The 15,516-nt window shown below is 34.1% G+C and overlaps 1 protein-coding gene across 1 annotated transcript in view; it reads left to right on the top strand.

Moving 5' to 3' along the window:
- Positions 1-15,516, top strand: part of LOC308439600 (vomeronasal type-2 receptor 116-like) — a gene marked incomplete at both ends in the record, with an annotated part of 36,786 nt that overhangs the window by 9,248 nt on the left and 12,022 nt on the right. Inside the window, 4 exon segments of the mRNA XM_080941478.1 lie at positions 7,361-7,655; positions 7,992-8,777; positions 9,605-9,823; positions 11,339-11,462. Of these exon segments, the coding sequence (XP_080797604.1) occupies positions 7,361-7,655; positions 7,992-8,777; positions 9,605-9,823; positions 11,339-11,462 (1,424 nt within the window).

The following is a 15,516-nucleotide window of genomic DNA, read 5'->3' as shown; positions in this document are numbered from 1 at the left end:
AGTTTCATTATTTCCTGCTGTCTACTCTTTTTGGGTACATTTGCTTCTTTTTGTTCTAGAGCTTTCAGGTGTTCTTTCAAGCTACTTGTGTATGCTTTCTCCAGGTTATTTTTGGAGGCACTCTGAGCTATGAGTTTTCTACTTACTACTACATTCATTGCATTGCATATGTTTGGGTGTGTTCGGCCTTTATTTTCATTAAATTCTAAAATATTCTCAATTTCTTTCTTTATTTCTTCCCTGACCAAGTTATCATTGAGTAGAACATTGTTTTGGGCTTCTATGTGTATGTGAGATTTTGTCAATTTTGTTGTTATTAAAAACCACCCCCCCCCCACGGTTATCTGACAGAATGCATGGGAGTATTTTGAACTTCTTATATCTGTTGAGGCCTGTTTTGGAGAAGTGCCATGAGGTGTTAAGAAGAAGGTATATTCTTTTGTTTTAGGATGAAATGCTCTATAGATGTCTATTAAAGCCATTTGCTTCTCTTTTATCTCCTCCATTATGTTGGTGATGCTTGCATCTAGGGCTCCTGATCTTTTTCCTAGGTTTTCTATCTCCAGAGTTGTCTCCCTTTGTGATTTTATTTTATTTTATTTTCTATTTCTATTTTTAGATCCTGGATGGCTTTGTTCAATTTCTTTACCAGTTTGTTTGTATGCTATTATAATTTTTTAAAGAATATTTTGTTTTCTCTTTAGGAGCTTCTACTTGTTTACCTGTGTTCTCCTGTATTTCTTTAAGGGAGATATTTATGTCCTTCTTAAAGTCCTCTATTATCATCATGGGATGTGATTTTAAATTTACATCTTGCTTTTCCAGTATTTTGGAGTATCCAGAACTTGCTTTGGTGGAAGACCTGGGTTTTCATGATGCCAAGTAGCCTTGGTTTCTGTTACTTGGTTCTTATGCTTACCTTTCCATATTTGGTTATTTCTGTTGTTAGTTGGTCTCACTGTTTCTGACTGGAGACTAACCTTTCTGTGAGCCTGTGACTATGTGATCTTTTGTATGTCAACACCTTGGGAGACCAGCTCTTTTGAAGCAGGATTTGGGTATGGAAAGCTGTGTCACAAGGTCAACTCCCAGGTGCAGATGGAAACCTGAAAGACTCTGTCCCCAGTTTCTCCCTAGTTTCTGATGCCAATAGACACCTTGTGGGTCTCTCTTTGGCCAGTTATTGAAGCAAAAGTATTCATCTCACTAAGTAGTGACAACACTACTGGGAGACCAGTTCTCTCCTGACCGGATATGGGTACAGGCAACTGTGCCACAGGGTTAACTTTGGGGCACAAATGAAGTCCAGATTGGTATAATATAATTTGCCAACCTAGATAAGTTAAATGATCTTGTACAATTCCATCCCTAATAAAACATTCATAACAACCTTATTTATGAAGGGATGCATCCAGAAACATCTGCCTCCATCTTTATTTCTCCCCAAGTCCTCTCCTACCCTCTTTTTCTGTTTTTCCTAGCCCCTTTCTGCCTATGTCTTCACTGTAAAATCATGTATCACCTTAACATCAACCTACAGCCCTTATCTTTCTACCCACACAATTTTAAGTTCAACATTTTTCTCCTCAATCAAGCACTCTTTGTGTTTCTCAAGTATTGTTGAGTTCGTACCATCCCAGAATATCATTTCCCTATTATAGATCAGATTATTGAAGAAAAGTTGACTCTTCTTAAAGAAATTATCAAAGTGAAAGGATGCTCATCTTTAAGAAAAAATTTCTATCAGAGAATCACGTATTTGAATGCTTGGTTCATAATGAAAGGCACATTTAAGAGATTGGCCTTGTTGGGATAGGAATGGTCTTCTTGGAAGAAGCATGTTAATAGACCTAGGTCTAGTTTACAGGTTTAAGAAACAAACCTCTGTCCATGATATTAATTTCTGCTACTTGTGGATGAAATGTAGACCCTTTACTTTCTTCTTTAAGATCATATTTGCCTTCATACTGCCATGTTTCCCACCACAGTAAAATGGACAAAACTTCTGAAACTGTAAAGCAGCCCAAATAAATCTTTGCCTTCATAAGAGTTCATATGGTCATCATATCTCTTCACAACACTAAAAAGCAACACAGAAATTGTTACCAGAGATGGGATAATTGCGGTGATAGCCAATGTTTCATTTGTTTGTGTGCTTGCTTGTTTGTTTGTTTGTTTGTTTAGAGCTATATTGACTTTGGAATTTGGTTTAGGAAAGCAGTTAAATGCTTGATATGCTGATTAAAGGACCATTCTGAAAGGAACATGAAAAAAATGTGGTGGTGTGACTTGAAATCAGCATTCCTGGCTCAACTGGTTTCAGAGGGGACAAATGTTAATATGTTTCCAAGAGACTGTTCTTATGATATCTTATCAAAGATTGTTACCACTTTTTTGCTCTTAGACCAAAAGAATCTGCCTGACTCTAAAGTGAATAGTATAAATTAATCACTTTTTGCTAGAAGAAATCAAAACATAGCCTAGAATTGACTCTGTTGTCTGTTTATTAGTATTCATGCTTATGAAGATTTAGAATGGGAAGTAGGAAGTTAAGGAAGAAAATCACAAAATTTACGATTGAAGAAAAAGGAGGTCTAGGAATAGGAATTGAGCTATATCCTCTGTTCAAATAGATAAACTGATTAATTGAAAGCACTGCATCAAATGGAATAAAGAAAGTTGATACCTCAGGGCAAGATTCTACCTAGCTAAGCTACCAACTTGTGTAAATGAATTAAAGAGAACCTTGAAGCTAGATATGATGGTTTACAGCTTTAATTCCTGCTGGTGCATTTCTCATGTTAAGGACTTCCTTGAATACAGATTGAGGTTCAGGATATACAAATGTAGTCAGAAAAAAACTGTAATAAAAACAACAAAAATAGAACAGAGCAAAACAAATAATAAAAATGAAAGCTGGTCAAGATTTAATTGAATGCATAGGTAAGCTCCAGCCACACCATGCAGCAAAACTTGACATTTTAAGTCATGTGGTCCTGAAATTAAAGTCAAGGATAGAAGAAAAGATTTATGAAATCATTCTCTGTGGTTATGAAAAGATTTAAAATCGAGGAGTCTATCAGGGATATCAATAAATGGAGACTCAGAGGTACCATTATGCGAAACTCTGAAAGAAGAGCCTAGAGGGCCATGGACATCCCATAATTTCAAAGACTATAGAGCCCTTGCCTGCCTGCCAAGAAGCACTGCCAAAATGAAATGGAGCAAGCCCAAGCAAAAGATGTATTTTGCAGCCAACAAAGTTGAAATGAAATAGTGACCTGAGAAGCATGTTACCATACTGCGGGGAGACTGTCTGGCCTGCAGTGGGTTGAAGTGATATGGAATTAAACATAGGTCAGCATTTTGGGGATCACTGACTTTTAATTACACAAAGAATACTGTGTTCTGAAGCTGAAGGCTAGAAGGAGGGTCAAAAAATCTTTCTTGATTATTCTGAGGTTCAAGGACACCTACCTAGCTTGGCTTGTTGCTTAACAGCTGAGGATTAAGTAAAAGAGTTCTTTGTTCTTTCTCCAAAGGTCCTTTGCACCCAGGGACCAAAGGCTGGAATTTTATTTAACACTTTGTCAGCTAGAGAAAGTCACTCAGGGTGGGGGGAACTCTGAAATGAAGGGCTAATAAGAACTTTTAAGTAAAAGTTAGAGGACTGACCTATAAGACTTTGCAGGGTCAAAAAAAAAAAAAAAAAAACAAAGAAATTAAGAATTTTCTAGAATTCAATGAAAATGAAAACACGACATACCCAAACCTATGGGATGCACTGAAAGCAGTACTGAGAAAAAAATTCATAGGTCGGCGTTCTTCCAAAAAAAAAAAAAAAAAAAAACCTGGAGAGAGCTTATACTAGCATCCTGACAGCACAATTGAAAGCTCTAGAACAAAAGGAAGTAGATATACCCAAGAGGAGTAGACAGCAAGAAATAATCAAACTTAGAGCAGAAATAGACCAAATAGAAACAACAACAACAACAACAACAAAAAAAAAAAAAAATTCAAAGAATCAACAAAACCAAGAGATGGTTCTTTGAGAAAATTAAAAAGATTGATAAACCCCTAGCCAGACTAACAAGAGGGCAAAGAGAGTATACAAATTAACAAAATCAGAAAGGAAAGTAGAGAAATAATGAATAAAAATAAGGAAATTGAAGAAATCATCAGATCCTACTACAAAAGCCTATACTCAACAAAGCTGGAAAATCTGGAGGAAATGGATGAATTCCTAGACAGATACAAGATACTAAAGTTAAACCAAAAACATGTAAACCATCTAAATAATCGCATAGCACCTAAAGAAATAGAAACTGTCATCAAAAGCCTTCCAACCAAAAGAAGCCCAGGTCCAGATGGGTTCAGAGCAGAACTTTATCAGACATTTATTGACAACATAAAACCAATACTTTCCAAACTATTCCATAAAATATAATCAGACAGAATACTACCTAACTCATTTTTTGTGGCTACAATAACCTTCGTTCCTAAACCACACAAAGACCCTACAAGGAAAGAAAACTTCAGACCAATCTTACTTATGAACTTTGGTGCAAAAATACTCAACAAAATCCTTGCAAACCGAATCCAAGAACACATCAAAATGATCATTCACCATGATCAAGTAGGCTTCACCCCTGGGATGCAGAAATGGTTTAATATATGGAAATCCATTAATGTAATCCAACATATAAACAAACTCAAAGAAAAAAACACATGGTCATCTCACTGGATGTTGAGAAAGCATTTGACAAATTCCAACACTACTTCAAGTTAAAAGTCTTGGGAAGAACAGGAATCCAAGGCCCATACCTAAACATAATAAAAGCAATATACAGCAAACCAACAGCCGACATCAAACTGAACAGTGGGAAACTTGAAGCAATCCCACTAAAATCAGGGACTTGACAAGGTTGCCCACTCTTCCCTAACTATTCAACATAGTACTGGCAGTCCTGGCTGGACCAATTAGACAGCAAAAGGAAATCAAAGTGATACAAAATGGAAAGGAAGAAGTAAAAACATCACTATTTGCAGATGACATGAGAGTGTACTTAAGTGACCCCAAAACTTCCACCAAAGAACTCCTATAGCTGATAAACAAGTTCAGCAAAGTGGCTGGATATAAAATTAACTCAAATAAATGAGTAACCTTCCTATATTCAAAGGAAAAACATGTCCAGAAAGAAAATAAGGAAAAGATACCCTTCTCAATAGTCACCAAAACTATGTAATTCCTTGATGTAACTCTAACTAAGCAAGTGAAGGACCTGTATGACAAGAACTTCAAACCTCTAAAAAAGGAAATTGAGGAGGATCTCAGAAAATGGAAAGATCTCCCATGCTTAATGAAGGATCAACATTGACAAAATGGCTATCTTACCAAAAGCAATCTACAGATTCAATGCAATCCACTTCAAAATTCCAACCCAATTCCTCATTGAGTTGGAAAGAACAATGTGCAATTTCATCTGGAATGACAAAAGATCTATAATAGCAAAATCCATACTCAACAACAAGAAAACATCTGCTTGAATCACTATCCTTGACCTCAAGCTATACTACAAGGCAATTGTGCTAAAAACTGCAGGGTACTAGTACAGAAATCGGCACGTGGATCAATGGAATTGAATAGAAGATCCAGAAATGAGCCCTCACATATATGGTCACCTGATTTTTGACAAAGGAGCTGTAAACATTCAATGGAAAAAGAACAGCCTATTTAACAAATGGTTTTGGCCCAACTGGCACAAAGCATGCAGAAGAATGAAAATAGACCCTTTCTTATCTCCTTGTACAAAGCTCAAGGGTAAGTGGGTCAAAGATCTCCACATTAAACCAGGTACAGTGAAACTATTAGATGAGAAAGTAGGGGAAAACCTTAGAACACATAGGAACAGGAGAGAATTTCCTAAACAGAACACCAATGGCCTGTGCCCTAAGGTCAAAGATTGACAAATGGGACTTAATGAGATTGCAAAGTTTCTGTAAGGCTAAGGACACTGTCAAGGAAACAAGACAGAGTGGGAAAAGATCTTTCCCAACCCCACATCAGATAGAGTCATAATATCCAAGGTATACAAAGGACTCAAAAAACTAGACACCTGAGAATCAAACAACCCTATTAAAATATGGGGTACAGACTTATACGAAAATTTCTCAATTGAGGAATATCAAATGGCTGAGAAACATCTAAGGAAGTGTTCGTCATCCTTAGCCATCAGGAAAATGCAAATCAAAACTACCCTGAGATTTCACCTCACACCAGTTAGATTGGCCAAGATCCAAAACTCAGATGAAAGCAGATGCTGGTGAGGTTGTGGAGAAAGAGGAACACTTCTCCACTGTTGGTGGGGTTGTAAACTGATAGAACCACTCTGGAAATCAGTCTGGCGATTCCTCATAAAATTGGACATAGTGGTACCTGAAGATCTAGCTAATCCACTTCTGGGCATGTACCCCAGATACACTCCAACATGCAACAAAGACACATGCACCACAATGTTCATAGCAGCTCTATTTATCATAGCGATAAGCTGGAAAGAACCCAGATGTCGTTCCATGGATGAATGGATAAAAAAATTGTTGTACATTTACACAATGGAGTACTACTCAGCTAGTACATCAGGTAAATAGCTAGGAATAACTCTGTAGGTTGTCTTGTCTTACCTTCATACTTAGTGACCTCAGTAAAACTGTACCTACAAAAAGACACACAAGCACAAACTGATATGCACAAATATCATAAATATACACAGAGATGGAAAATGTAACAGGCATGTTGGTGTATGACATTATTTTGCAAGTTCAGTACTGGTATATAATACACTAGAAAATCCAGGCTGTCATACTGAGAAAAAAAAAAAAAAAAAAAAAAAACAATCTCAGAGAAATAGCAACTGAGACCTTGAATAGAGTGATATTTACCTTAGAAAATAATTTAAATTAGATATTGCTTTTGAAAATTGATTAGATAGATGATTACATTTACATACATATACATATAAATTTGTATTTATAAATGGAGAGTTCAGAAAACCAAGAAATTGTAACAGCAAATCTGCTATTATGAATGAAAATTATTTCTGATTTGCAGACAGTTTTCATTTAACTTGCCTATAAAATATGAATAAAGTATGCTTTGAGCAACTGAAATTAAAGAATGATAATGCTAAAAGATTTTGCATAATTATAGTAAATGTACTCACTTTAGTTCCACACACTTATGATGAAGAAATTAAATTATATGTTTCATAGAAAAAATGAATTAGAAAATTTGCTGTACAAATATGCAGACATGTATATTTCATGAAATTTTCATTTTGTGTATTTTATGCCATTTACACAGGTATAACTTTAAGAACTACCAGTATATTCTGGCTCTGATATTTGCCATTGAGGAAATCAATGAGAATGCCAATCTTTTACCTAATATATCTCTTGGATTTGATTTCTACAATGTACAATTCACTGAGAAGGACACACTTATGAATGCCTGTATGTGGCTTACAGCTCATAGTGAGAAATATGTTTTACCTAATTACAAGTGTGGAAAAAAGCATCTTACTGCTGCACTCACAGGAACATCATGGACAACATCTGCCCAGATTGGCACCTTATTTCAACTATTTAAATTTCCACAGGTATGAAAACATGCTATTTAGCAACTGGGATATTGCAGGTGTATTTGAAGTTAAAAGGGAGACACTTGAATTTTTCATACATAAAAGCAAGTACTCAAATACATGGAGATCAGTCCACATTTCTCTTGCTTGCAAAAGATCATATGATGAAGTAAATAAAAGAAATGTAAGTTCATTAAATAGCAGGCTTTCTAGGAATTTCTCTAAAATGATGGAAGTGAAAATTTCCTTTAAAATTGGAGAAAAAAATATATTTGACTGTTCTCATCTTTTTATTGTGGAGTAAAATTTTATTTGATATTAATAATGTTCCTCTTCTTTCTCAATTTATTTCAGCTTTCCTTTGGCCCTTATGATCCTATTTTGAGTGACCAAAATCAGTATTCTTCTCTCTACCAGATGACTCCCAATTACTCATCTCTTTCACTTGGCATTGTCTCTTTAGTGGTTCATTTTAGGTGGTCCTGGGTTGGTCTCATTCTCCCAAATGACCAAAAAGGCAATAAAATTCTATCAGATTTTAGAAATGAAATGGAGATTAAAGGAGTCTGCATAGCTTTTGTGAAAATGATTCCTGCCACATGGGCTTCATATTTTAACAAATTCTGGGAAAATATGAATGACACTAATGTCATAATTATTTATGGTGAGACTGATTCTCTAGAAGGTCTAATGAGAAATATTGCACAAAGGTTATTGACTTGGAAAGTCTGGGTCATGAGCACTGAACCTCATGTTACTGACTATGGTGATTATTTCATGTTAGACTCATTCCATGGGAGCCTCATTTTTACACCCCATCATATAGAAAGATTTGAGTTTACTAATTTTATTCAAACAGTTAATCCCTACAAATACCCAGAAGATATTTATCTTCCTAAGTTATGGCATTTGTTCTTCAAGTGTTCATTTTCTGATATTGGTTGTCAACTTTTAGAAAACTGTCAGCTTAATGCATCTTTGGACATATTGCCTTGTCACATATTTGATGTGTCCCTGAGTGATGAGAGTATCAGCATATACAATGCTGTGTATGCTGTAGCTCACAGTCTCCATGAGAGACTTCAGCAAGTACAAATGCAACCATATGAAAATGGAGAAGAAATGTTTTCCCCCTGGCAGGTAATATACTTTCTACTATGTTGTATTGTCAGCACTCTGATATATGATATTTGCCATGACACTTACTTTGATATTGTAAAATATAGTTTAGGCTGTTCACAGTTACAAGAAATATTGTGTTTCTAAATTATCTAGATCAGAAAAGATTCACGTTTGTTTTTGAGATTTGAAGTGACACATACTTTGATATGTAAAATTTAAATTATATAGTTCACAATCACAGGATTTTTTTGTGTTTTATAAGCTTACCTAGAGATTATGATAGTTCCCCATATCTGTTGTTGAAAGATGGGTTGGAAGATACCAAGAGGAAACATGCTTAACCATTATCAAGTTCATGTCATTAACAGCTAGCTGTAACATATTCTTATTGTAATATTTGCAAAAAAAATCAACGTTTTTTCTATAAATTTCTTACACCAGAAATAAAAAGTAGACATTTAAGTAAAACAATGGCAGGGCTTTTTACTTTAACAATGACAATTATTTATTATTTAGACATCAAAACCCTCATTTTAGGTACTGGTCCTCTGAAGATATTCTGCAAACAAAGGGGTTTGTGTAGGTTTCAAATAAGTAACATGTACAAGAGTTAAAAGTCCTTGTTTTATTATCTGAGATTGATTCAAAGGTTTCCATTAGAGTACAATGACCTTTTAGATGAAGAATGGCATCCCACAAATCTGAATTTTTATTTTAGCATTACAGGAAGCTTTACTAATGTTGACATTCACATCAGAAATTAAGAAAAAAAAACATATTCCAAAACACAGGTTCTGATTTGACAGTTGGACACAATGTAATATAAATTTGTGGATCTTTTTCAGCTTAACTCTTTCCTGAAGGACGTTGTTGAGGTTAGAGACAAAATGAGTTTAGATTGGAGGCAAAAATTTAATGCAGAATATGACATTCTTAACATTTGGAATTTACCAAAGGGTCTTGGACTAAAAGTAAAAGTAGGATCCTTTTCTGCAAATGCTCCCCAGGGCCAGCAGTTGACTTTATCTGAGTGGATAATACAATGGCCAGAAGAATTTTCAGAGGTTTGTTACATCTTATCTCAATGCTTTGAATTTGTATTAGTAATAAAAGTATGCTTTCCCAGTATAATAATGCCTGTTTTCTGACTCAAGGGTCCTCAACATTCTATTATCAATATAACACACAATAAAACTAGTACTAGTATTGGCTTTATATATCCCTTTATGTAGATCAATAGAAGTATTGAGGGTTATGTTTCTCAGTTCACTTGTATGAAGATTAGATGTGCTCCACTTTTCACAAAATAGGAAAACTAGGGAAAAGCAAACTTCTGTCTCCAAGTTAACTCATGGTTCAATGTTGTAGAGAAAGTATTTCATTTGAGATGAATATAATAGAAAATATAAAAGGCATTTTATTGTGTAATCAAACACAATTATCAAACTCAACCTTTGGACAACAGAGAATATTGTTTCTTATGGTTCTATAACTATGATATTCTACCATAGGTAGAAGCATAACAGCATGGGGTAGTCATGGAGACAGGCATAGAAACCAGCAAGATACTGTTTCTAACCACACACATTAACAGTTACTAAAATGGAGAAACTGAACCTAAGAGAATGATTATTATTGCCACCCCCAGCAACATAATTGCTCCAGCAAATATTCATCTCCTAAAGTTTCAATAACTTTCCAAATAGGTTCACCAATAGGAAAATAAATATTTTATTTATTTAGTTTTTACTTTAACATACAAGGAACATTTTTTATTCTAAATCCCATATAGTAGCTGTGTTAGAATCACTTAAATCTCTATGAATACTTTGTCCATTGTCTTTCCATGCTTAGAAGTTTTAATCCATAATCAGTTATTCTTTACTCAGTAGGCCATGAGCAAAGAACTGTATGGAATGTACATGTATAAGTTACTGAGGTTTCTTTCTGCAACAAATAAATATATATCTGAAATAATTCAAGAAATAGTTTGAGGGTACAGCACATTGAATTTCAAAATGTATAATTTTCAAGTGTATGATGTTGATGCAGACAGCAATGAATAGAACCGTTTTGTTCTGTCTCCTATACTTTTGTTCCTACAAACAAGCAAATAAATAGTGACATAAAAAATTTAGGTTCTTTTCAAGTTATCTATATTCATGTTTCAATTCTTTCTAAGAAACACACTTATATTTTTTCCATGATCATTTTATATTCTGTCAAATTGACAGTCAAGATTCCCATTTATGGTGGAAATAAAGCTGATCGATATTGTAGTCAAAAACTACAGAGATTGTGTCAGTCTGGAGAAGACCCATAGTCTTGTATATCATATCTCAACTCAACTAACTTTTTCAAATATTTCCCTAACTCATTAAGGTTTCAAGTTCTCTAATACTTCAATAATTCACAGACCAATCATTAAACACATTAGACTCCTCAAAGGTATATTCTCTCTAAACCTCTCTATATTTATAAGAATACATGAGAATTTATTGTATAACATTCAAATCTGTAATTATTAGATTTTTTATAATACACTTAGCAATAGATAACATTCTTTATATACGTCTTAGATCCCACGTTCTGTGTGCAGTGAGAGTTGTGGGCCTGGATTCAGGAAAGTAACCTTGGAGGGTCAGGCCATCTGCTGCTACAAGTGCACTCCTTGTGCAGACAATGAGATTTCTAATGGGACAGGTAAGTGGAAACTTTACAGAACAGGTTTCAATTTCTCCATAGGACTCCACAATATACTGGCATGTATAAATGATCTAAATAGAAGGTCAAAATTCTTTTACTTTATTTGTTTATAAAATTATATGTCACAATCCATGTCTATCCCCTTAAAATGGCCCAACATAACCTTAAAATAAATGTTTCATATCTGTGTTCAACTTCTAATAACTATTATTATAGAAAAATATTCCCTAGTACTTTACTGTATGTCTTATTTCCCTTTGACATTTAACATCTATTAACAAATTATCAAATATTTTTATTCTAACTGTATATCAGCAATTTTTAAAACTCATAAAATGCTCAGATCTGTTATATCTACATGGTGATTGTTCCCCAGTCATTATTCATATTTTCTCTAATTTTTAGGTGTCTAATAATTTCATAGAATGTGTTTTGATCATAATCACCAGTCCCACACTCATAGATTTATGACCCTCTTCCCTATCTACCCACATTTATGTAATTAACATATCTAAGACAGTTGGTGATACTCATTTGCTCTTGGGTATATCAATGTCACTTGTAGGTTTTCAAACAAGGTAGGTGTTGCATGCTAACAAAGAAAACAGACACTCCTACAAATAGCTGTAAATTGCCAATATCTAATTTCCTGGGTGTGTGCCCTCATGACTACCTCCACTTTCTATGCTGGAATTTTGTCTAGCTTAAGCTTGCTTACATTGTCTCATGCACCATGAATTCATAGGGCCATCTAGGTTATTTATATGTTAAGAAAACACTGTTTGCCTGTAGTCATAGAAACAGGAGGGGGAGGAGTGGGATGAGGGTTTCTTGGGAGGAAACCAGGAAAGCGAATAGCATTTGAAATGTAAATAAAAATTATTCAATAAAAAAGCTACCTCAATAAATAATAACAAAAGAATGAAAAAAATATTTTCATGTAGTAGCTTTATTCACTCAACCACTATTTCTTCTGTCCATGCATAGTTTCCTGTATATTTTGCCTTAAGAAAATCTCTGTAGTTAGAATAAACCTGAGGTGATGTATGTGGTTGCATGACCCCTTTCACTGTCATATCCTCTGTATTCTATACCTAAAACCTAATGCTGAGGAACAATTTTGAAAATTTCAGTATTTCTTAATGTCACTTGTAGGGGCAACCAGGATTTTATTCTTGGTTAAACATTAGGAAAAACTTATGAATCAAAACCAGCCAAAGACATTTAAGATACAGCAGCTGTACAATCCCTACATAACTCCTATAAGTTTACATGATGAAAATATTAGAATACTAATATTCAAGAAAGACAACCAATACTTAGCCAAAATAACACTTAGACAAACTAAATAAAAGGTGTAGAGACAATATCCAAATTAACATAATCCGAGACAAAAAAAAAAAAGGAAACATATAATGGAAACTAAAAAATTCAAAAATTCAGATCCTAATAAAAAAAGCCTATATTCAACAAAATTGGAAAATCTAGATGAAATGGATGATTTCTGAAAAAATACCATGTTCAAAAGATAACTCAAGGTCAGGTAACATATCTAAATAAATTCCATAATGCCTAAGGAAATAGAAGCAGTCTATTTCTATGCCTTAACAAGAGACACAAAAATTATATAACATCTTGGTGTAACTTTTACCAAGCAAGTCCAAGTTCTGGTCCACTTGTAGAAGAATAAAAATTGATGGAACCTCATGAAACTGAATAGCTTCTATCAGTGAAAAGACACTATAAAAATGACAAATCGGCAGCCTATGGGTTAAGAAATAGACACTAACCCTAAATCTCATAGAAGGCCAATATCCAAAATATATAAAGAATTCAAGAAGTTAGAATCCAATAAAACAAATATCCAAATTAAAGATGAGATACCATGCTAAACAAAGAATCATAGCAGAGGAATCGTGAATTATGAAAAGTACTTGAGGAAATATACAAAGTTCCTTGTCATCCAAGAAATGCAGTCAAAATGATTCTGAGATCTCAACATACACCAATCAGAATGTCTAAGGTCAATACTTCAAGTGGCAATACATGCTGGTAAGGATGTGGAAAGAGAAGAACATTTTTTCATTGATGGTGGGATTGCACAATGGCACAACCCCTCTGAAAATCAATCTGACAGTTTTGTAGAAAACTGGAAATAGTTCTACCTGTGGACCCTGCTATATCATTCCTAAGAATATACCCAAAAGATGATCTGCCATATTAAAAGAACATGTGCTCATTTATGTTCATAGCACTCTTTCTAGTAGGAACAAGAAGGTAGAAACAACTCAGATATCCCCCAACAAGAAAAAAGGGTACAAAAATTTAGGTCATTTACATAATAGAATACTATTCAGCTCTTAAAACCAAGGACATCATGAAATCAACAAACATATGGACAGAACTAGAAATTATCATGCAGAGTGAGGTAACCCACATAAAAAAATATACTCAATGATAATTAATTATTAGCTAAACAGTATAGAATACTCAGATTGTAAGAAGTTTTTTTATATATAAATTTAACAACTTTATGTTAAAAAAACAAAGATAAATGTATAGATTTTAAGCATTTTTGCATAAAAGTATATAAATACATTTGTGTCAGTGCTTTATATTTTAAAAGGTTTGATAGTATGCATTAAATCTTACTAGTTAAAATGAGCATAAAATACATGTAAAACAAGATGTAACCTGGAAATAGTCAAAGTTTTCTTGGGGTGTAAAGATTGAGCATAAAGGTTTATCAATTTTTTTTCTTTTTATTTGGCCTTTGTTTTTTTTTTTTTTTTTTTTTCTTGAACTTCATATAGTCTATGAGCTGTTACTGGGGTGTTCAGAGCTTTCTGGGGTTAGTATTCAATTATCAGTGAGTGCATATTATGTCTGTTCTTTTATGACTGGGTTATCTCACTCAGGATGATATTTTCTAGATGCATCCATTTTCTTAAGAATTTCATAAAGTCATTGTTTCTGATAGCTGAGTAGTACTCAATTGTGTAAATACACCACAATTTTTTTAACAACTTTATTTTACAAAACAAAGATAAATGTACAGATTTTAAGCATTGTTTGCATAAAATTATACAATACATTTTTGTCAGTACTTTTTTCAGATTTTAAAATAATTTTTACATAAAACTGTATGAATATATATATTTTAGTCAGTACTTGATTTTTTTTAAAGGATTGCTAGTATGCATTGAAAACTTAATAGTTATAATGAGCATAAAGTACATGTAAAACAAAATGCAACATGGAAATAGTCAACGTTTTCTTGTTGTATAAAGATTTTTTTGTTTTGTTTTGTTTTGTTTTCTTTATTTCTTGGACTTCATACAGTCTGTGAGTTGTTTCTGGGGCAGTGCGAGCCTCTGGGGTTAGCATCCCATTATCAGTGACTGCATATTATGTCTGTTCTTTTGTGACTGGGTGATCTCACTCAGAATGATATTCTCTAGATGCAGCCATTTTCTTAATAATTTGGTCAAGTCATTGTTTCTGGTGGCTGAGTAGTATTCCATTGTGTAACTGTACCACAATTTTTGTATCCATTCATCTTCTGAAGGACATCTGGGTTCTTTCCAGCTTTTGGCTATTATAAATAGAGCCACTATGAACATTGTGGTGCATATATCTTTGTTGTGTACTAAGGTGTCTCTGGAGTATATGCCCAGAAGTGGAATAGCTGGCTCTTCAGGTAGTATTATGTCCAATTTACTCAGGAATCACCAGACTGATTTCCAGAGTGGTTGTACCAGTTTACAACCCCAGCAACAGTAGAGAAGTGTTCCTCTTTCTCCACAACCTCGCCAGCATCTGCTGTCGTTTGGGTTTTTGATCTTGGCCATTCTGACTGGTGTGAGGTGGAATCTCAGGGTTGTTTTGATTTGCATTTCCCTGATGGCCAATGATACCGAGCACATTTTAGATGCTTCTCAGCAATTCAATATTCCTCAATTAAGAACTTTTGTTTAGCTCTGTACCCCATTTTTAATAGGGTTGTTTGATTCTCTGGTGTCTAACTTCTTGAGTTCTTTCTATACCTTGG

The sequence above is a fragment of the Micromys minutus genome (genome assembly GCF_963924665.1).
Source record: "Micromys minutus genome assembly, chromosome: 30".
NCBI classification, from domain to species: domain Eukaryota; kingdom Metazoa; phylum Chordata; class Mammalia; order Rodentia; family Muridae; genus Micromys; species Micromys minutus.
Note: the sequence above shows the minus strand (reverse complement) of the source record. Positions and strands in the feature narration are given on the sequence as shown.